Source organism: Pseudorca crassidens, chromosome 3 (assembly GCF_039906515.1).
Source record: "Pseudorca crassidens isolate mPseCra1 chromosome 3, mPseCra1.hap1, whole genome shotgun sequence".
Lineage (NCBI taxonomy): Eukaryota > Metazoa > Chordata > Mammalia > Artiodactyla > Delphinidae > Pseudorca > Pseudorca crassidens.
This window is the reverse complement of record NC_090298.1, coordinates 119,340,942-119,356,951: the sequence shown is the minus strand read 5'-3', so window position 1 is coordinate 119,356,951 and position 16,010 is coordinate 119,340,942. Positions and strand designations below refer to the sequence as shown.

General features: G+C 44.7%; 1 protein-coding gene across 6 annotated transcripts in view; it reads right to left on the bottom strand.

Moving 5' to 3' along the window:
• The window catches only part of ARHGAP26 (Rho GTPase activating protein 26), a 472,331-nt gene extending 458,479 nt beyond the window's left edge, over positions 1-13,852 (bottom strand). For 3 of the 6 annotated variants that reach the window (XR_010942153.1, XM_067732119.1, XM_067732122.1), the window contains exon 1: positions 12,798-13,852. Coding sequence is in view for 5 of the 6 variants with exons in the window: in XM_067732119.1 (XP_067588220.1) it covers positions 12,798-12,951 (154 nt within the window). In the remaining variant the exon portion in view is untranslated. The remainder of the gene's footprint in view (positions 1-12,797) is intronic. The other 3 variants (XM_067732120.1, XM_067732121.1, XM_067732123.1) reach the window with 3 other exon arrangements.
• Between the last annotated feature and the right edge of the window lie 2,158 nt (positions 13,853-16,010).

Here is a 16,010-nt window from a genome sequence, read left to right as displayed (position 1 = left end):
GGACTATTTTAGATGATACAATGACAAATATTGTTCAATTCAATGATTATGATTCAATGACTATTTAAAGATATTCTAGAAAAAAATATATTGCTAACCACATCAAACCTATGATTTCAGAATGCTATAAAGTTCCCGTTTGAAATAAACATAATTTTTAATGAGTAGACTTTTTCAAAATAAATATATGTGGTAAAGGTGGGGCAGAAATAACCTAGGTGTTTTAAAAGACTGATGGTTAAGAACACTGTTTCCTTGGACTTGATGTCTTCACTTGCCTCTCCCCAAGTTCTCTGCTCCCTCCCCCAGAGACCCTTTTAAACTGATAGGAATCATTGTACTGTGGACTGTCTGTTCTTCCCTGGCCTCCTGAAGAGCAGGGACTATGCCCAGAACTCCACTACCAGGAGCCTTCCACCCCAACGTGAGCAGTCCCAGGCATGGGAATAGAGACCACAGCCAACACGTGCCTTCCACCAGGGGAAGTGCTAAGCTCTGCCGAAGAGGCAGCCAGAAGAGAGAAGGACAAAAGCGCCCAGCTCCCTCGCCACTCCCCAGAGAAGCTTCGCAGACAGACAAGGTGTGCCTACTGGCCCAAAGTCACGGTCTCCAGTCACCAAAGGTGGGAGACTGCCCTCCTTTACACCTGCCAAACTTCTGAAATAATGCGCACACTGCACAAAGATAAAAACTCAACAGCACCCTCACTAGAACCACAAACAAGCTCTCTGGTGCCCCGCATGCAAGTGATCCCCAATCCAGCTCTGTCTCATTTTAGGGAATGACTTTGTTGTGACTTCTGATCCCAGAATGAACAGTACACACGAACTGGGGAGTAGGAAATGGAGAAAATTCTAAGTGTTGTTTTATTACAGACGCCACCCTATAATGAACCAAACAGTGAGTTTCCTTTCTACTCTAAAATGTGATTAATAAAATTCAGTTCACTCAGAGCTTTTCAGAAACACTCCTATGAGATATTCATTGAAATGAAAAATGTACATACCCTCTGGCCCAGCAGTTCCATTTCTAGAATGCATCCTACAAATCTACTCACTCATATGCCCATGACAGGTACCAGGAGGTTCACAGCGGCATTGCTTATAATGGTAAAAGGTTGGAAATCATCTAAATGTCTACTATTTGGGGACTGATTAAATAAACTATGTTATGTCCATACAGTGCAATACAATGCGATGCTAAAAATGAATTTGCTCTATACGTACCAATGTTGAATAATATTCAAAATACATTAAAATCGTGCAAAATGCAAAAATATGCAAAACAGTGCATATGGTATGCTACTGGAGAAATATATAAATCTGTATTTGCTGGCACATGCATGAATTATATCTGAAAAATATTCAAGAATGGGTAAAATGTTGCCTGCAGTAGAACAACTAAGGATTTGGAGACAGGAGAAATTTGAGGATGCTCACATTCCTTCTTGTCCCCTCTAAATTGTGTACTATTGATAGGTGTTACTGACATAAACTTTCAAAAAAGAAACATAGGTATGAATTAAAATAAAAATGCTTTTTAATCTTGTTTCATTTGCTCAACTGATAATCATCTTCTACACCTGACCCACAAGTGTAATAGTGAGATGTGCAGTCAGGAATCTGTTACGGTTTGGGTCCTATCTGCTTGACAGTCTCTGTGGCACAGAAACAGCCTCAAGTTCAACTCAATCTGCCTGGAAATCTATCTAAAGTCTCACGGGAGAAGCCAGTTCATATTTTCAAAGTGTTCAAATCAGCCTGGAATAAACTTAAAAGCACATTTGATAGCAAGATCAGATGAGCTTTGAAACCTACCTGTGGTGTTTTTACAAACCATGTAAAATGGGGTTTATTTTGGCTTTTCCTGTGTGGCAGCAGCAGGAGTCAAACCTTAGCTACTGGCTTGGCCCAGAGAAGTCAGCCAGTTAACAAGGTTTGATCCAGAATTCCCAAGCCCCTCAACCCTTTGTCCATCTGGCAAAGAAAACACACACACACACACACACACACACACACACACACGGACACACACACACACGGACACCCCCAGCCCCAGGAATCTCCTCTTTCTAAATATAGTAAGTACTGCCCAGTCTCCAAGCTCACCCTCTGTAGCATTCTGTGCCTTCCAACCGAGGTGAAATGAGCCAGATATAAACACACCGTGACAGCTTCTGGCCCACACTGCCAAGCTGTTTTCCTTACTATTTCCTCTCTTTCTCCACTCTGGGTTTCTACAAAAATGTGTAAACCCCAGTGACTATAATTTGTAAATATTCCTTTGGCCACTAAGGCTATTTTCCTCACCCTACCAAATGTGATTTCCCTGAAATTTGAGGTCAGAATAGCCTATTATATATGGGCAAAGTCACATCCCATCTCCCATTTTATCTGTAAGACCTTGCAGCTCAGAAAGGATTTCGGACAGGTCCAAGGCTAATTAGGACACAGCCAATTAATTGTAATCTCTCTCTCTCTCTCTCTCTCTCTCTCTCTCTCTCTCTCTCTCTCTCTCTCTCCCCCCCCCACCCCGCCCCCACCCCCGGTTCCTTTAGAATCCGTGTCAGTGCCTAACAGAAGGGCTTGTTCAGGGATGCAAGGACCTAAACAGTCGATGTCAAAGAGCTTTAAAAAATGGAGGCTGGCAACAACTCCACCTTGAGGAATCTATCCCATGGAACTCCTGGGACCCACACACAAAGGTGGGTGTGCAAATAATCACTGTAGCACCTTCTATGCTGAGGCAATCCAAATATCCCTCAACAGGAGACGGGGTAAATAAGCTATGGTATCTCCACATAGCAGAGCTCTCTGCAGGCATTAAAAAGAATACACTGTGTATGTGTACTGACATGGAAGATCTCTAAAAGAGAGTCTCAACCAGAAAAGCAAAACACAGAATAATTCATATTCTATAACCCCCCCCAAGAAAAAAAAAATATGCACAGAAAAAGGACAAGAAAAAAAGCACACCAGTGGTTAACTCGGGCAAAAGGGTGCTTTACTCTGTATAGTTCCACACTCTGTGATTCTTTTATGAGAACGTATTCATGAACTGCGTACATGAATTTTTTTGTCTTTGCACTGTAAGATTAGGTCATCCATTCATACTGTTCATTTTACCTCCAAAACTAATCCTTCCCAAGTCATCTTTATTTCAGAAAATAGCGCCATCATTCACATAATTGCTCCAGCTAAAAACATTTGAATCATTCTTTTTTTTTTTTTTTAAGATTTTTTGATGTGGACCATTTTTAAAGTCTTTATTGAATCTGTTACAATATTGCTGCTGTTTTATGTTTTGGTGTTTTGGCCCTGAGGCATGAGAGATCTTAGCTCCCCAACCAAGGATCGAACCCACAGCCCCTGCATTGGAAGGTGAAGTATTAACCACTAGACTGCCAGGGAAGTCCCTAATCATTCTTGACTTTTATTCTCAAAGCCCAAATCCAATCAAATAGCAAATCTGTGGGCTCTACTTCCAAAAACACCCAGAATCTGACCACCATCTCCAGTGCTGCCACCCTAGCCCAAGGTGCCATTGCCTCTTACTTCACCTATTATAACAGCCTTCTAACTGCTCTCCTTGCCTCCATTCTTGCCCCACTAAATTATTCTCCACACAGTGGCCCCCATAATCTCTTAAAAACACAAGCAGGATGATGTCACAACCTCCTCCTGGCTTCCCATCACACTTAGAATGAAACCCAAAGTCCTTTCTGGGACTCAAGACCTCTAGGACCTGGCTCCCGACCTCTCTCCCTGTTCATTTGCCATCACTCTGCTCCAGCTACACTGGCCTCCCTGCTAGTCCTCAGACACCCCATGATCTCTCCCGCCTCACGAACTCTGCACCTGTTACCACCACCTTAAAAGCCCTTACTCTAGGCTAGGGCTTGGAGGACACAGTAAGAGTGGAGCAAAGCTGCATATTTGAAATGAAAGCCTTCCTCTGGTGGCCTAAGATATATAATTTGGAACATACTGGGTTATAATTTTAAAAATTGAAACTAGGGTCAGTCAGAAATTTAATCTAGAAAATCCACTTTGTTAGCTTCATACTGGCATCCCTCCTTTGGCTAACTTTTAAAAATGCAATGGCCTAAACAGGGTAGCAAAGTCACCTTCATGAATTGCTTTCCCCAATAGCTTGGTGGTGATAATGGTTCCTCCCTGACCCATTCTCATGTGGTCAATTCCTGGGATTTGTGATCATTAGCTTACACTGGCCAGCACTAGGAAGTTCAGCCTGAGGCCTCTGCCCAGAGGGACGCTGGCTGGCCTAGCTGGAGCAGAGATCTGAACCACAGCCGTGTCAGAATCACCTTCCAAGCCCTGGAATGTGAAACTGATCAGTCAACTGCATCTGAGGTTGAGGCAAATGGAAGCAGAAAGTCCTCAAATGAGGGCAAATAGAGAAAATCTACCGAGGGGAGTGGTGTTCACTTAATCATCAAAAGTTTTATGGGACTAAAAAAAAAAAAAAAAAAAGTTGTATGGGACAAAGTAAAAGGATAAAAAAAAAAATCCAAGGTATAAAATAGTGCCCAACAAAAAGATCTGAATAGACATGTCAGCAAAGAAAATGCACCAATGGCCCTTAATCATATGAAAGGATGCTCATCATCGTTAGTCATCGTGGAAATGCAAATTAAAACCAAGAGATATCACGTCACGCTCACTAGCATAGCTACAATCAAAAAGACAGACAGTAACAAGTACTGGTGATGATGTGGAAAAATTGAAACCCTCAGACGATCCTGGTGGGAATTTTAAAGGATGCCTCTGCTGCAGAAAACCTTTCGGCAGGTTTTTTAAAAAATTAAACATAATGGGCTTCCCTGGTGGCGCAGTGGTTGAGAGTCCGCCTGCCGATGCAGGGGACACGGGTTCGTGCCCCAGTCCAGGAAGATCCCACATGCCACAGAGCGGCTGGGCCCGTGAGCCATGGCCGCTGAGCCTGCTAGTCCGGAGCCTATGCTCTGCAACGGGAGAGGCCACAACAGTGAGAGGCCCGCGTACCGCAAAAAAAAAAATTAAACATAAGTTTATTCATACATCCGAGCAATTCCACTCCTAGGTAGGAAATGAAATGAGAAATGAAAACACATGTCTGCACAAAGACATGTATTTCAAGGGTTGAAATTATTCTGCATTATACTGTAATGGCCAACACACGTTATTATACGTTTGTCAAAACTCATAGAATATACAACACAAAGAGTGAACCCTAATGTAAACAATGGACTTTAGTTATAACACTATATCACTTTTGTAACAAATGTACCACCTGAGAGGAAAGGGTGTGAGGGACTCTATGGGAACTCTCTATACATTCCACTCAATTGTTCTGTAAACCTAAAAAGTCTCTAAAAAATAAAGTCTATTAATTATATTTTTTAAAAAAGGAGGGAGGGGAGAACTTAAGGCTCAATCAGTGTGCTGAGTGCAACAGATTAGATGCAATTTATTCAATCCAATTGAGAACAGAATAATTGGATTAAAGTGGAAGGACTTTTTTTAAAGCCAGTGTTATATAAAAACTACAAAATCTTGTTTGGATATAATTTGCCGTTGTTTATATTTGTATGAGAAATACTCCAAATGTCAGTACTGCAAATTGCCACTGTTTACAAATAATTAGGAAATGCCTTTTTTTTTCTTTTATTTGAAAGGTGCTAAAGCAAAGCAAAGGAGCTGAGAAAAAACTTTTTGCTACCTAACTCCATAAGCATTTGTTCCATTAGGATTCTGTGAGTAATATAATTACTCCTAAACAAAGCAGGTTGGCACTGAACAGCCTTTGGGAATTTATACCATTAATGAAGGACTCACCTCACTACTATAAAAACCCTACACCAAGTCCTAAAGAAGTATAAAAGGGTGACATGCTCTAAGCACACAACTCTTGATGTTGATTTTTTTTTACTCTTGTTTTAATGAGCAAAGAGGATGAACTATTTATCTTAACAAGTCAGACTCAAGAACAAGTTTTTGGCCTCCATGTTCAATGCTTTATTACCCAGTTAAAAGAGAATAACTTTCAGTTATAAAATAAATAAGTCATAGGATGTGATGTACAGCATGGTTACTATAGTTAATAGTACTATAATTGTATATTTGAAAGCTGCTAAGAGAGTAGATCTTAAAAGTTCTCATCACAAGAAAAAGAATTCGTAATTATGTATGGTGACAGATGTTAACTAGACATACCGCAGCGATCATTTCATATTATATACAAATAGCAAATCATTATGTTGTACATCTAACATCTAAAATGTGTCATTTATATCTCAATTTTTTAATTAAAAAAATAAATGAATGCTAGGAACGTATGCATTTTCTAAAAAATATTTATAAAGAGAGAGAGTCATTGGTAATCAGTGCTACTACCCCCAAAGAGCAACTCTACTGCTTCAAAAAGCCAAGAGATAATCAGACGCCCTCATTTGTCTCACTGGCCTACAATGGCTCTTTAATCATACGATGAAGAGAGAAACACAAAACTTCAGAGCACAATACAGAATCTTAGCTATACTTTGCTACTCAGGACTCAGAGTCTGAAAAACAACAGGGACAATATTCTCACTTAATCTAGCACCTGCTGCATGTTTCTTCTTTCTAGCGTCTAGATCTCCGAACAATTTGCATCTTCACTGCCAGCGTGTCTACTGAAGCACTGAAGGGTCATGTTCAAGAGAAGGCCCTGCAGTCCACGGTCAGCTTCAAAACTTGGTTGCACAACTTCCTAGCTGTGTGACCTTAGACAAGTTACCCAAACTGCAACGTCCACACAAATAAGTATTCATCCCACCGGACAGAGGTATAAAGACTCACAAGACAATGTGTGCACTTAGCATAGGGCCAGGCCCTCGGTGAGTGTTCAATAAACAAGAGCTGCTGGCGAGGTTTCAGGTTTTCTGTTTGCTTGTTTGTTTGCTGAGGTAACTGACAGTGCCCCCAAGGTCTTACAGTGTATATGTGGTAGAGCTCGGACTAGACATCAGATCTGCCTGATAACAGAGGCCTGGCTCCTTGCATTGCACTCTGCTCCCCAGACCTGGGTCTCCTCAGGCTGCATATTATGGGCTCCAAGTTAACTCGTCCGAGTCCACTTCTTAAATGAACTCAATACTGATGTGTTCCCTATCTACATAAAAGGGCTGGAGCCATATATAAATGCATTCTTGGAAGGCATCTTGTGTAAGGACTGCTATAAAGAGAATGTTATGTCAATGCCCACTAGGATTACTAATGTCCAGAATCCAGACCACTCTGAAATGTGGCATTATCCGTGGAGATGAGTGGTTATCAACCCAGGACCAGAGAAGATTTCTGAAACATTTAAGACAGACATGCTTTTTCTGGGACACATCTGTCAGACTGGGCATTTAGATTATGGCAATTAATGACAGCTTGCACTATATAAGAATATAGATATAATTTTTACTTTATTTTTTTTTCCTGTAATGTGCGTTTAGGGTCCCTATTGAGCCTCATGAATGCCCTCTGGCAGATATTATTAAAACTATTTAGATCTCATCTTTTTTTTTTCCTTAAGTAATGCACTACCTAAATGTTCTTTCTTCATGCCTTAGCAAAAAATCTTATAAGTGTGATCTCACTTAAGTACATCAGACTTTTTATCTGTCTCTCTGCCTAGGGTTCGAGTTCCAAAATACAGAATTTTGCTTTGTATATATAGTTATGACTACAGGTTTATACAACCCTATTTCTGTTAAAAGATAAATGTCCGTTGAATTTAAGATTTGATTATTGACAGACAAACAGCAGTTAAAATTTATTGTTGTGGTTTTTGCTGGCATTCTTATAAAACTACTTATTTCTGTTAAAATTCTCTGTGGTTGCCTTGGAGATGTGATGCAGGTCAGAATTACTAACCTCCGCAAATACAATGAAAAAGGCATGTCATCCCCAAAAAGTCTCATGAAAACTATGGTCTCATAGTTTTTTTGTAAAAAAAAAAAAAAAAAAAAAAAAAAGTGTCTCCCGGCAGGCTACCAACCGCAGAGTAAGGCTTTTTTCAGTATCACACACCCTGCCCCAACTTGACTGAAAAGCTCACTGACAGAAGTGGTTGGATCCTTGGTCTTGTTTCGGTAGTCTCCCCTGTGTCCTTCAAAGTACCATGAACTAGAATGAATCCATCCCCTCCCCCTCATGAGACACCTGGGTTTTCCCTAGGACATGGTTCAGTCTTTGGGGCTCCACCTCTACTTAAACCCCACTGAAGAAGAGCAGCTTATGGGTGCAAAGTTTCCCACCTGAAATTCCAATCAAGAAAACTGTGCCTCAAGATGCCCACCACCATCTAAGAGAAAACTATTAAAATTACACTTCTGATATCCAGAAGGGGCAAATCCACAGAGACAGAAAGTACATTAGTGGTTGACTAGGGCTGGAGGGCGGGAGGATGGGGAAGGAGGAGTTGGGAGCAAATGGTGGGGAATGACTGCTTATGGGAACGGGATTTCTTTTGGGGGCAATGAAAATGTTCTAAGACTGACTGTGGTGATAGCTGTACCGCTCTGCGAATGTACTAAAAACCATTGAACTGGATGCTTTAAGTGACTGAACAGTATACTAATGCAAATTATATCTCAATAAAGATATTCTAAAATGTGCATTCCTGCCCCACTCCTCCCACCTAAGACTATCAAAATAAGAGAACTCACTCTGTCTCAGAAAGAAGTCAAACTTAAAGGGGTATATCCCCAGCAGCAAGTCCATAAACCAACTCTGAAGGTGGAAAGAAACACAGTTCCTGAAAACCTACATCACCTCTCAAAACCAACAGCCTAATTCACTTTCAGTTCTGTGAAACCACATTTGGTTTGCCATCGAGTCCATGAGACAGCCAGACATGAAGTCCAGTGCATTCTGCAAGCTTTTCCTGCAAGGCAAAGAGAGGCAGCCAGCTCAGCCACTGGATGGCAGGGGGGGGGGGGGGGGGGGGGGGGGGGCGGGTAGAGGGGTTAATCTAGCAAGAAGATGGAAAATTTAAGCTATCAGAATGTTATTAGGAACAACAGAGATGTTGAGAGACTTTTTATTTTTTGTCTTTAACTTGTGGGGCTTTTTTGTCATAACCATGACTTTATACAAATAGGATTACCAGGCTTCTTCCCACCAGTGGTTAATATATACACAACTGTGTAAGTTACCAACAACTGGCATGAAGAAGGCATGGGCCTAACTCCTTGCATCCAAATCAAAAAACTGTTCATTTGGATGGACAATTCTGCTCTTAGTGACTCTTGCTCCAAGTCTCGACAACCCTGAATGCTGGAAGATCATAACAGCTATCATTAATTGAGCAATGCTATGCACCAGGCTTCAAGCTAAGTGCTTTCTTTACATGCACTGTTTCATTTTGTGCTCACAGCAACCCTAGGAGGTCAGAGTGGCTACTCCCATTTTACACAGGAGGAGCTCAGGCTTAGTGACTCACCCAGAGTCAATCAGTAGGTGATGGTGTCAAGAATGAAACACAGAAAATCCTAAAACTCTTAATTCTACAAGTCTGAACTTCATCGCCCGCCTCTATCATCTTTACAGAAAGAAAAAAGGACTAAAACACAAAGAATCCTCTTGACTGAGACACAGATTAATCAGGTCGAGGAAAGAGTGCCCACAGAAAAGGCCTGGACAAATCAGCACAGAAAAAAGTGACTCGGAGTCACCACATCAAACAAGAACTTTCTCCAAAAGCAGGATTTTTTGAAATGTAGGTCCCAAATTATTTTATTGCTTATCTTCCATGTGTCCAGCCCAGAGGTTTGAACTCCAGGGAAAGACTTCAAGGAGTTCATTTGTTTATCAGATTATCAAGGGGAATCAAGAGACAACAGACCTACAGTTTTGCTTCAGAGTTAAGTGCACAGGCTCTGGAATCAGACAACTTAATTGCTGTGATGCCTTGGGCAGGTTACTAATCTCTCTGAGCTTCAGTTTCCTCCTTCATAAAGTGGAAGTAGCAAGAATAATGATCTAGCTGAACTTCAGCAATTCCAGTTTTATTGTCTCAGATTAACACACAATGGAAACCTTAACCCAAAGATCTGTGAAAATTAATTACAAAATAAAACCATAAAATTTTAGAGCTGGAAAAGCCTATAAATCATCTAAACCAGTGTTACTTACACAGTTATGTATTTATTTTTACGTATGTATTTTTTAAAACACTGGCTTTACATTTACAGCAGTGATAAAGATGATCCAAAGAAAATGAATACACAAACACTAATATAGTAACATACAATGCAAGAAGCACCTAATGACAACACAATGCCCGAAGTCTGGTAAATAGTAATCACCTGTACCCTTTTTAAGAGGTCACATGACCTGTTCAAGCAGTAGTAAGAATAGAAGAGTATAGTTAGAAATAGAGCTGGATATTAAGAGATTAGAACACCTAGTTCTCCCCCAAGTTACAGAGCTGGTCCATTCCACTAGCCGATTTGAGTAACTCTTTAATTTTATCACTGCACTGTTTCCTCCTACCCAAAGAATTCTTACATGCCCTCCCCACCCCCCAAAAGAACAGTAGCAGGCAAATAAACTGCCAGTCACACAAATGCATCCTCCTCAGACTCAAGGCTGAGATACAAAATGCAAGTCCAGATTCCAACAGGCTTGGTCCAGGGGGTCCATTCTGGGCAAGAGGGATAGGGCAGAATTAAGAGCTCAGCATCAGCAGGGACTCCAGCTCTGGCTCAGACCATGTGGAGGCTCAAAAACCACCCTGCCGTTAGAGCAGGGTGGCTCTGCGCTAGTGATTTCTCCAAGTCTGTTTTCTCATTTGTAAAATGAGTAACAGTACATGAGATAATTTGTGGCTGAAGCAGGGCCTGGCATGGAGTAAGTCTTTACAACCACAGGGGCAGCAGAACTGTCACTACTACTTCAGTGCCTGGGGCAATATCTAACACACAGAAAGCACTCTAAATGTTTGCTGAATAAAGCAGAGGCCCAATTAAAGCCAGCCTGAGAGTCACTCAAAATTCATGGGCCCGGGGCTTCCCTGGTGGCGCAGTGGTTGAGAGTCCGCCTGCCAATGCAGAGGACACGGGTTCGTGCCCCGGTCCGGGAAGATCCCACATGCTGCGGAGCGGCTGGGCCCATGAGCCATGGCCGCTGAGCCTGCGTGTCCGGAGCCCATGCTCCACAACAGGAGAGGCCCGCGTACCGCAAAAAAAATTAAAAAAAAAAAAATTTCATGGGCCCAACCTATAAGTGGGCCCCTAACTTACTCCAAACCAGGGTCACATATTCCCTGAACCAACGATGGTCCTGGTCATTGACAAAAGAAGACAAAAGAAGAGTCTGTTCATATGCTTCAGGTCACAGCCTCCAGCAGAGACCCTGCCTCTGAGGAGCCTTATCACATCAAAGTTCCATGTTTATTTCACCCCAAAACACTGGCACTTGCTGCCTTGGGGCTCCACTGTCTCCCTCTTCATTTTCAGAAGCAACAGGCTCACAAAATGACACCTCAAGCACTTGACTTTACATCTCCTTTATAGAGGCTTGGGGACAATTCTCACAGCTAGGGCCCCACTCTGCCAATGCAAGCTTTCTTAGCTGAAAGATACCACCTATGAAGAAATCCATCACAGAGAAAGGAAAAGTCAAAGACAATTCCACTGTCTGCCTTTTTTCCTGATTCTCAAAACTAAAAGATGGACCAAACTATTTTTAAATGGGTAGACTGAAAAGGCACCCAAAAAAAGAACTCAACAATCCAAGGCACTCAACAATCCCTAGAGCACTCCTGTTTGGCCAGAAGGAGACATTCCCTGGCTCTGCAGAAGACAAGGCAAATCATACACAGAATGCAAAACTCATTTCTCCCCTGCCAAAGGGAAATTTGCAAAAATTGTTTTACAAAAGGTTTGAGGATCTATAAGGATGAGTTTAAACTTCTCCTTTCTGAGTGAGGACCGAGGACATTCCTTCTCAGACTTTTGAGTTTTCAAGGATATTGGGAGAGGTAAAAAGGGGAGCGAAGGAGCGGGAGAGGGAGAGGATATGTTCGTTCTATTTTTAAACCCTCGCCCACAGTTTAGAGTAAAGGAACACTCTGATTCTGTACTCCCACCCTTATCACCTTCTGCTAAACACAAGAATCAGAACCTGCACACGTACGTGACCCTGATTCTAGATCTGGGTGGTACAGGCTGCCAGTACTCCAGAGAATCTCGAGCTGACAGACCATCCCACCCACCCCTTCTCTGGGCAGCAGCTGTGCCTTTCGGAGAACCCGGCGGCCCTGAGCAGGCTGGCGCTGCGCCCAGGGAGCGAAGAAGGCACAACCCGCCTTTTTCCGAGGGGAGGCAGCGCCCCCTTGGCGGGGCCCACTCCATTCCCAAGGCTGGGCACCCAGGGGTGAGCAACTCTTCCCCAAGGGAGCGGGAGTCGTGGACGCGAAGGGGTTTCCCAGCAGGCTGCGGCGCACCAGGCACTCCAGTCCTACTCCCAGGACACCTGTGTGCCGCGCACACCCGCCGCGGCGCCCCAGAGCGCCACTCGCGCTCGGTCTCCTCCCAGCCACCCCGGAACGCAAACGGCCGGGCGACGGATCTTTTCCCTTACCGTCTTGTTGCTAGTTCGCCCATTTTACGTATCCTTCCCGCCCCACTACAAGCATCTACACCCGTCCCTCAGCGCCCGGGGGCAGAAAACCAGCCGGACACGCGACCTCCAGGGCTGAGCGCCTCCCGACGGCCCCTCCCGCCCCCGAACTCCGTCCCCGCCAGGCTCGGGGGCACTCACTCTTGAGCGCGCTGACGAGTGACTTCCCGTCCTTGATGAGCTCCTTGATGAATTTGTTGGTCTTGTCCAGCTCCGCTTCGTGTGACTTGAGCGTCTCTCGGAAGTGCGGGCTGTCGAGGCAGCAGTCGCTGAATTCGAGCGCGGGCAGCCCCATGGTGTCTGCGGCGCCCAGACGGGGGGCGCGCCTCCCCCGGGGCCCCGGCGGCCCGCAGCCCCGAGCACGCACGCGGCGGGACCCCGGCCGGCTCCCGCGACGGCCGCCGGCTCCACAGGTGTGGCGCCGGCTAGCCCTGCGCGCGGTGTCCGCGGGCGCGCACGACTTCCGAACCGAGCCGGGACTCGAACGAAGGGCGGCTGCTCCGGCGGCGTGCAACCGAGCGGCCGGGGAGCAGGAAGCGCAGAGACGGACCCGCAGCGGCGCCGGGAAGGGAACGAGAAGTCGAGCGAGTGCAGCCGCCTCCTCCCCGCCTCCTTCGCCTGTTCGCTCTCCAGCAGCCTCGAGCGCCCTCTCACAGCAGCCTGGGCCGCTCCGCCGGCGTTCGGACCGCCCTAACGTGCTAGCAATGACCTAATCCCAGCCAAGCCAATCAGACGTCCGGGCCTCCCGGGTACGCCCGGCCCTTCCGCGGCTATAACCCAATCAGCGGTGTCCGGAGGCGGGGCCTGGTCCAGGGGGCGGGACCCACGCCACTGCCTAGGTCCGCAACACAAGCTCCGCCCGCACCCGCCCGCGCGGTGTTGCAGACCCGGAGACCCGAAGGTGAGCGCTGCGGCATGCCCCGTACCTTGCCCGACCGCAACCGAGATGGTGCGTCTGAAGGTCTGGGGAGCGGAAGAGCCTAGATGTGCCGAACATGAAAAATCTGGGAATTTAGGGCTGCAGTCCCCCTCACACTTCAGGCAATCGAGCTTGCACTCAAAATGCAGCCTCCTGCCCCAGAGGAACCCCGAGCGCACCAAGCGACCACACCGCCCCTAGGAACAAGCTCCTTCTTCCAGTCGAGCAGAAAATATTTTCATCTTAAAATTACCAGCTCTTCTTGCCTGCAGTCTTCCCGCCCCCTACAGTCCGGCCCCTTCACGGCCACTCCTACTCAAAACCCGCCCACGGCTGCTCTCAGCCGAAGGATCTAACATCCTTACGAGAATTTCAGCCGCCTGTTGTTTCACTGCTGGGCACCTAACACAATTTTACATAATTACCTCCACTGCCTGTCGTCCTTTGCTGCATCGTGAGCTTCAAGAACACGAGCCAGTTTTCTTGTGCGCTGCCGCATCCCTAACACCTAGAACAGTGGCCGGCATCTAATAACGGATATAACAGATATTGAGCGCTTACCGTGTGCTATGGCGATTGATAAATATTTGTGGAATAAATGAATGGATCCTTTCCCCTCCTCCCCCACCCCACCCCCAATGCGTTGCCCTGTAGCCCTTTGGTTCCACCACAAGTATCAATCCAGGCAGCTCACGCACTGCACTTGCCAGGCTGGATCCCACAGTGTCTAGTGCTGAACTGTGAACTCCTAGAAGACAGGGACTGTCTTGAAATAAAATATTTGTATGTCTAGGAACTAGCAGCCCTCCAGTTAGGTGGTTTTGTGTCGTGGGGGGGGGGGGTTGTTGCTGTTGTTTTTCACATAGGTCTGCTATGTTTAGGCACTAGGCTAGATGCTAGAGATGCAAAGATGAATAACACTGAATAAACCTGACTGCTACTGGTTAGTGGGAGAGACAAGCGACAAGCAATAGCAATGCTGCATGGTAAGTTAGGATAGAAGGCCTGGGTGCTCAGGAACGTGGAGAAGGGATTGCTAACTCAGGGAGCCAGAGAAGGCATTGATGTCGAGGTACTGATTTATTAAATGCATAAATGAATGAATGTGATCTATTTGCCAGTTGCAGCTACAAATTCAGACTTGATAGCAGGCCCAAACAGCTATCAGATGGATAATTAAAACCCTGAAAATAGTTGTTCCTCACCTGCCAAGAATGAGAAAGATGTGGAATGGAAATCCCATGAAACTAAATCTGTTTAATGCAATATCTTGAGCACTTAAAAGTAGGTGTTCTGACTCTTAAACGATACATAACAAATCACACCAAAACTTAATGGATTAAAACAACTATGATCTCTTTATTTTCTCTCATAATCTCTGTGGGTCAGGAATTTGGGAGAGAGCTTGGCTGGGTGATTCTGGCTTGGGGTCTCACACATGTTTGCAGTCATATGGTAACAGGACCATCTCCCTCTCTTCGGTGGGCTCAGGACTTCACTGTGTGGTCTCTCAGTGTGGTCTAGTTGAGTTTCCACACTGCATGCCAGCCTCAGCACCCCAGTGTGAACGTTCCAGCTCACACGAGGAAAGCTGAATCACCTTTTATGACCTAGCCTTGGAAGACAAACACTCCTTCCACCTTCATTGGGTACAAGCAAGTCACAAGCCCAGATTTAAGGAGAGAGTAATTAGACTGTACCTCCAGATGGAGAAGTAACAAGAAAGGGAGATATTAATGCAGCCATCTCTGAAAAAAACCAATCTGCCACTGCGGGCCTAGCACAAGGCAAAGTATTCAATAAATGTTAAATGAATGAAACAAAATGAGGTCCACAATTATTTATTTTTATTCTATTGAGTAATATTGGGCAAATGTGCATAAACATATATGTATTAGTAAGAATAATAATGATAAATATTACCCATCATTTGTTAAGCTGTTTGTGCCAGACACTATGCTAAATTATGTACATGCATTTAGTCCCTATAAGGGAAGACTGGTACTAGGATAATCCCCATTTTTCAGATGAGAAATTGAGGCCCAGAGTTGTAACTTGAACCAGGTTACCTAGCTAAGAAGAGTGTGTGGCACATACACAAACATATACCTTAATGTGCCTGTTTACAAGTGTGTAACTTCTTCTGAATTTAATCCAGAATTTCCACAAAGACCTCCCACACTTTCTGCAATATTATCAGAAGAGAATCAGAATGTAGTAGTACCGAGTACAGAAACTGGCCCCTGGAAGGTGCAGCTGTCTCTCTCTCCCTAGAAAATAAGCTCCATGAGATAGAGATTCTGTGTTCACTATACAGCCCCAGCACCTAGGACAGCAAAGGGCACTTCAAAAATGCACAATGCCAATGGGAGGGGCACCTGTTTAATAAGGAAGAAACAATGAGTCATGTCACAACATAGGTTGTGGCCATGAAT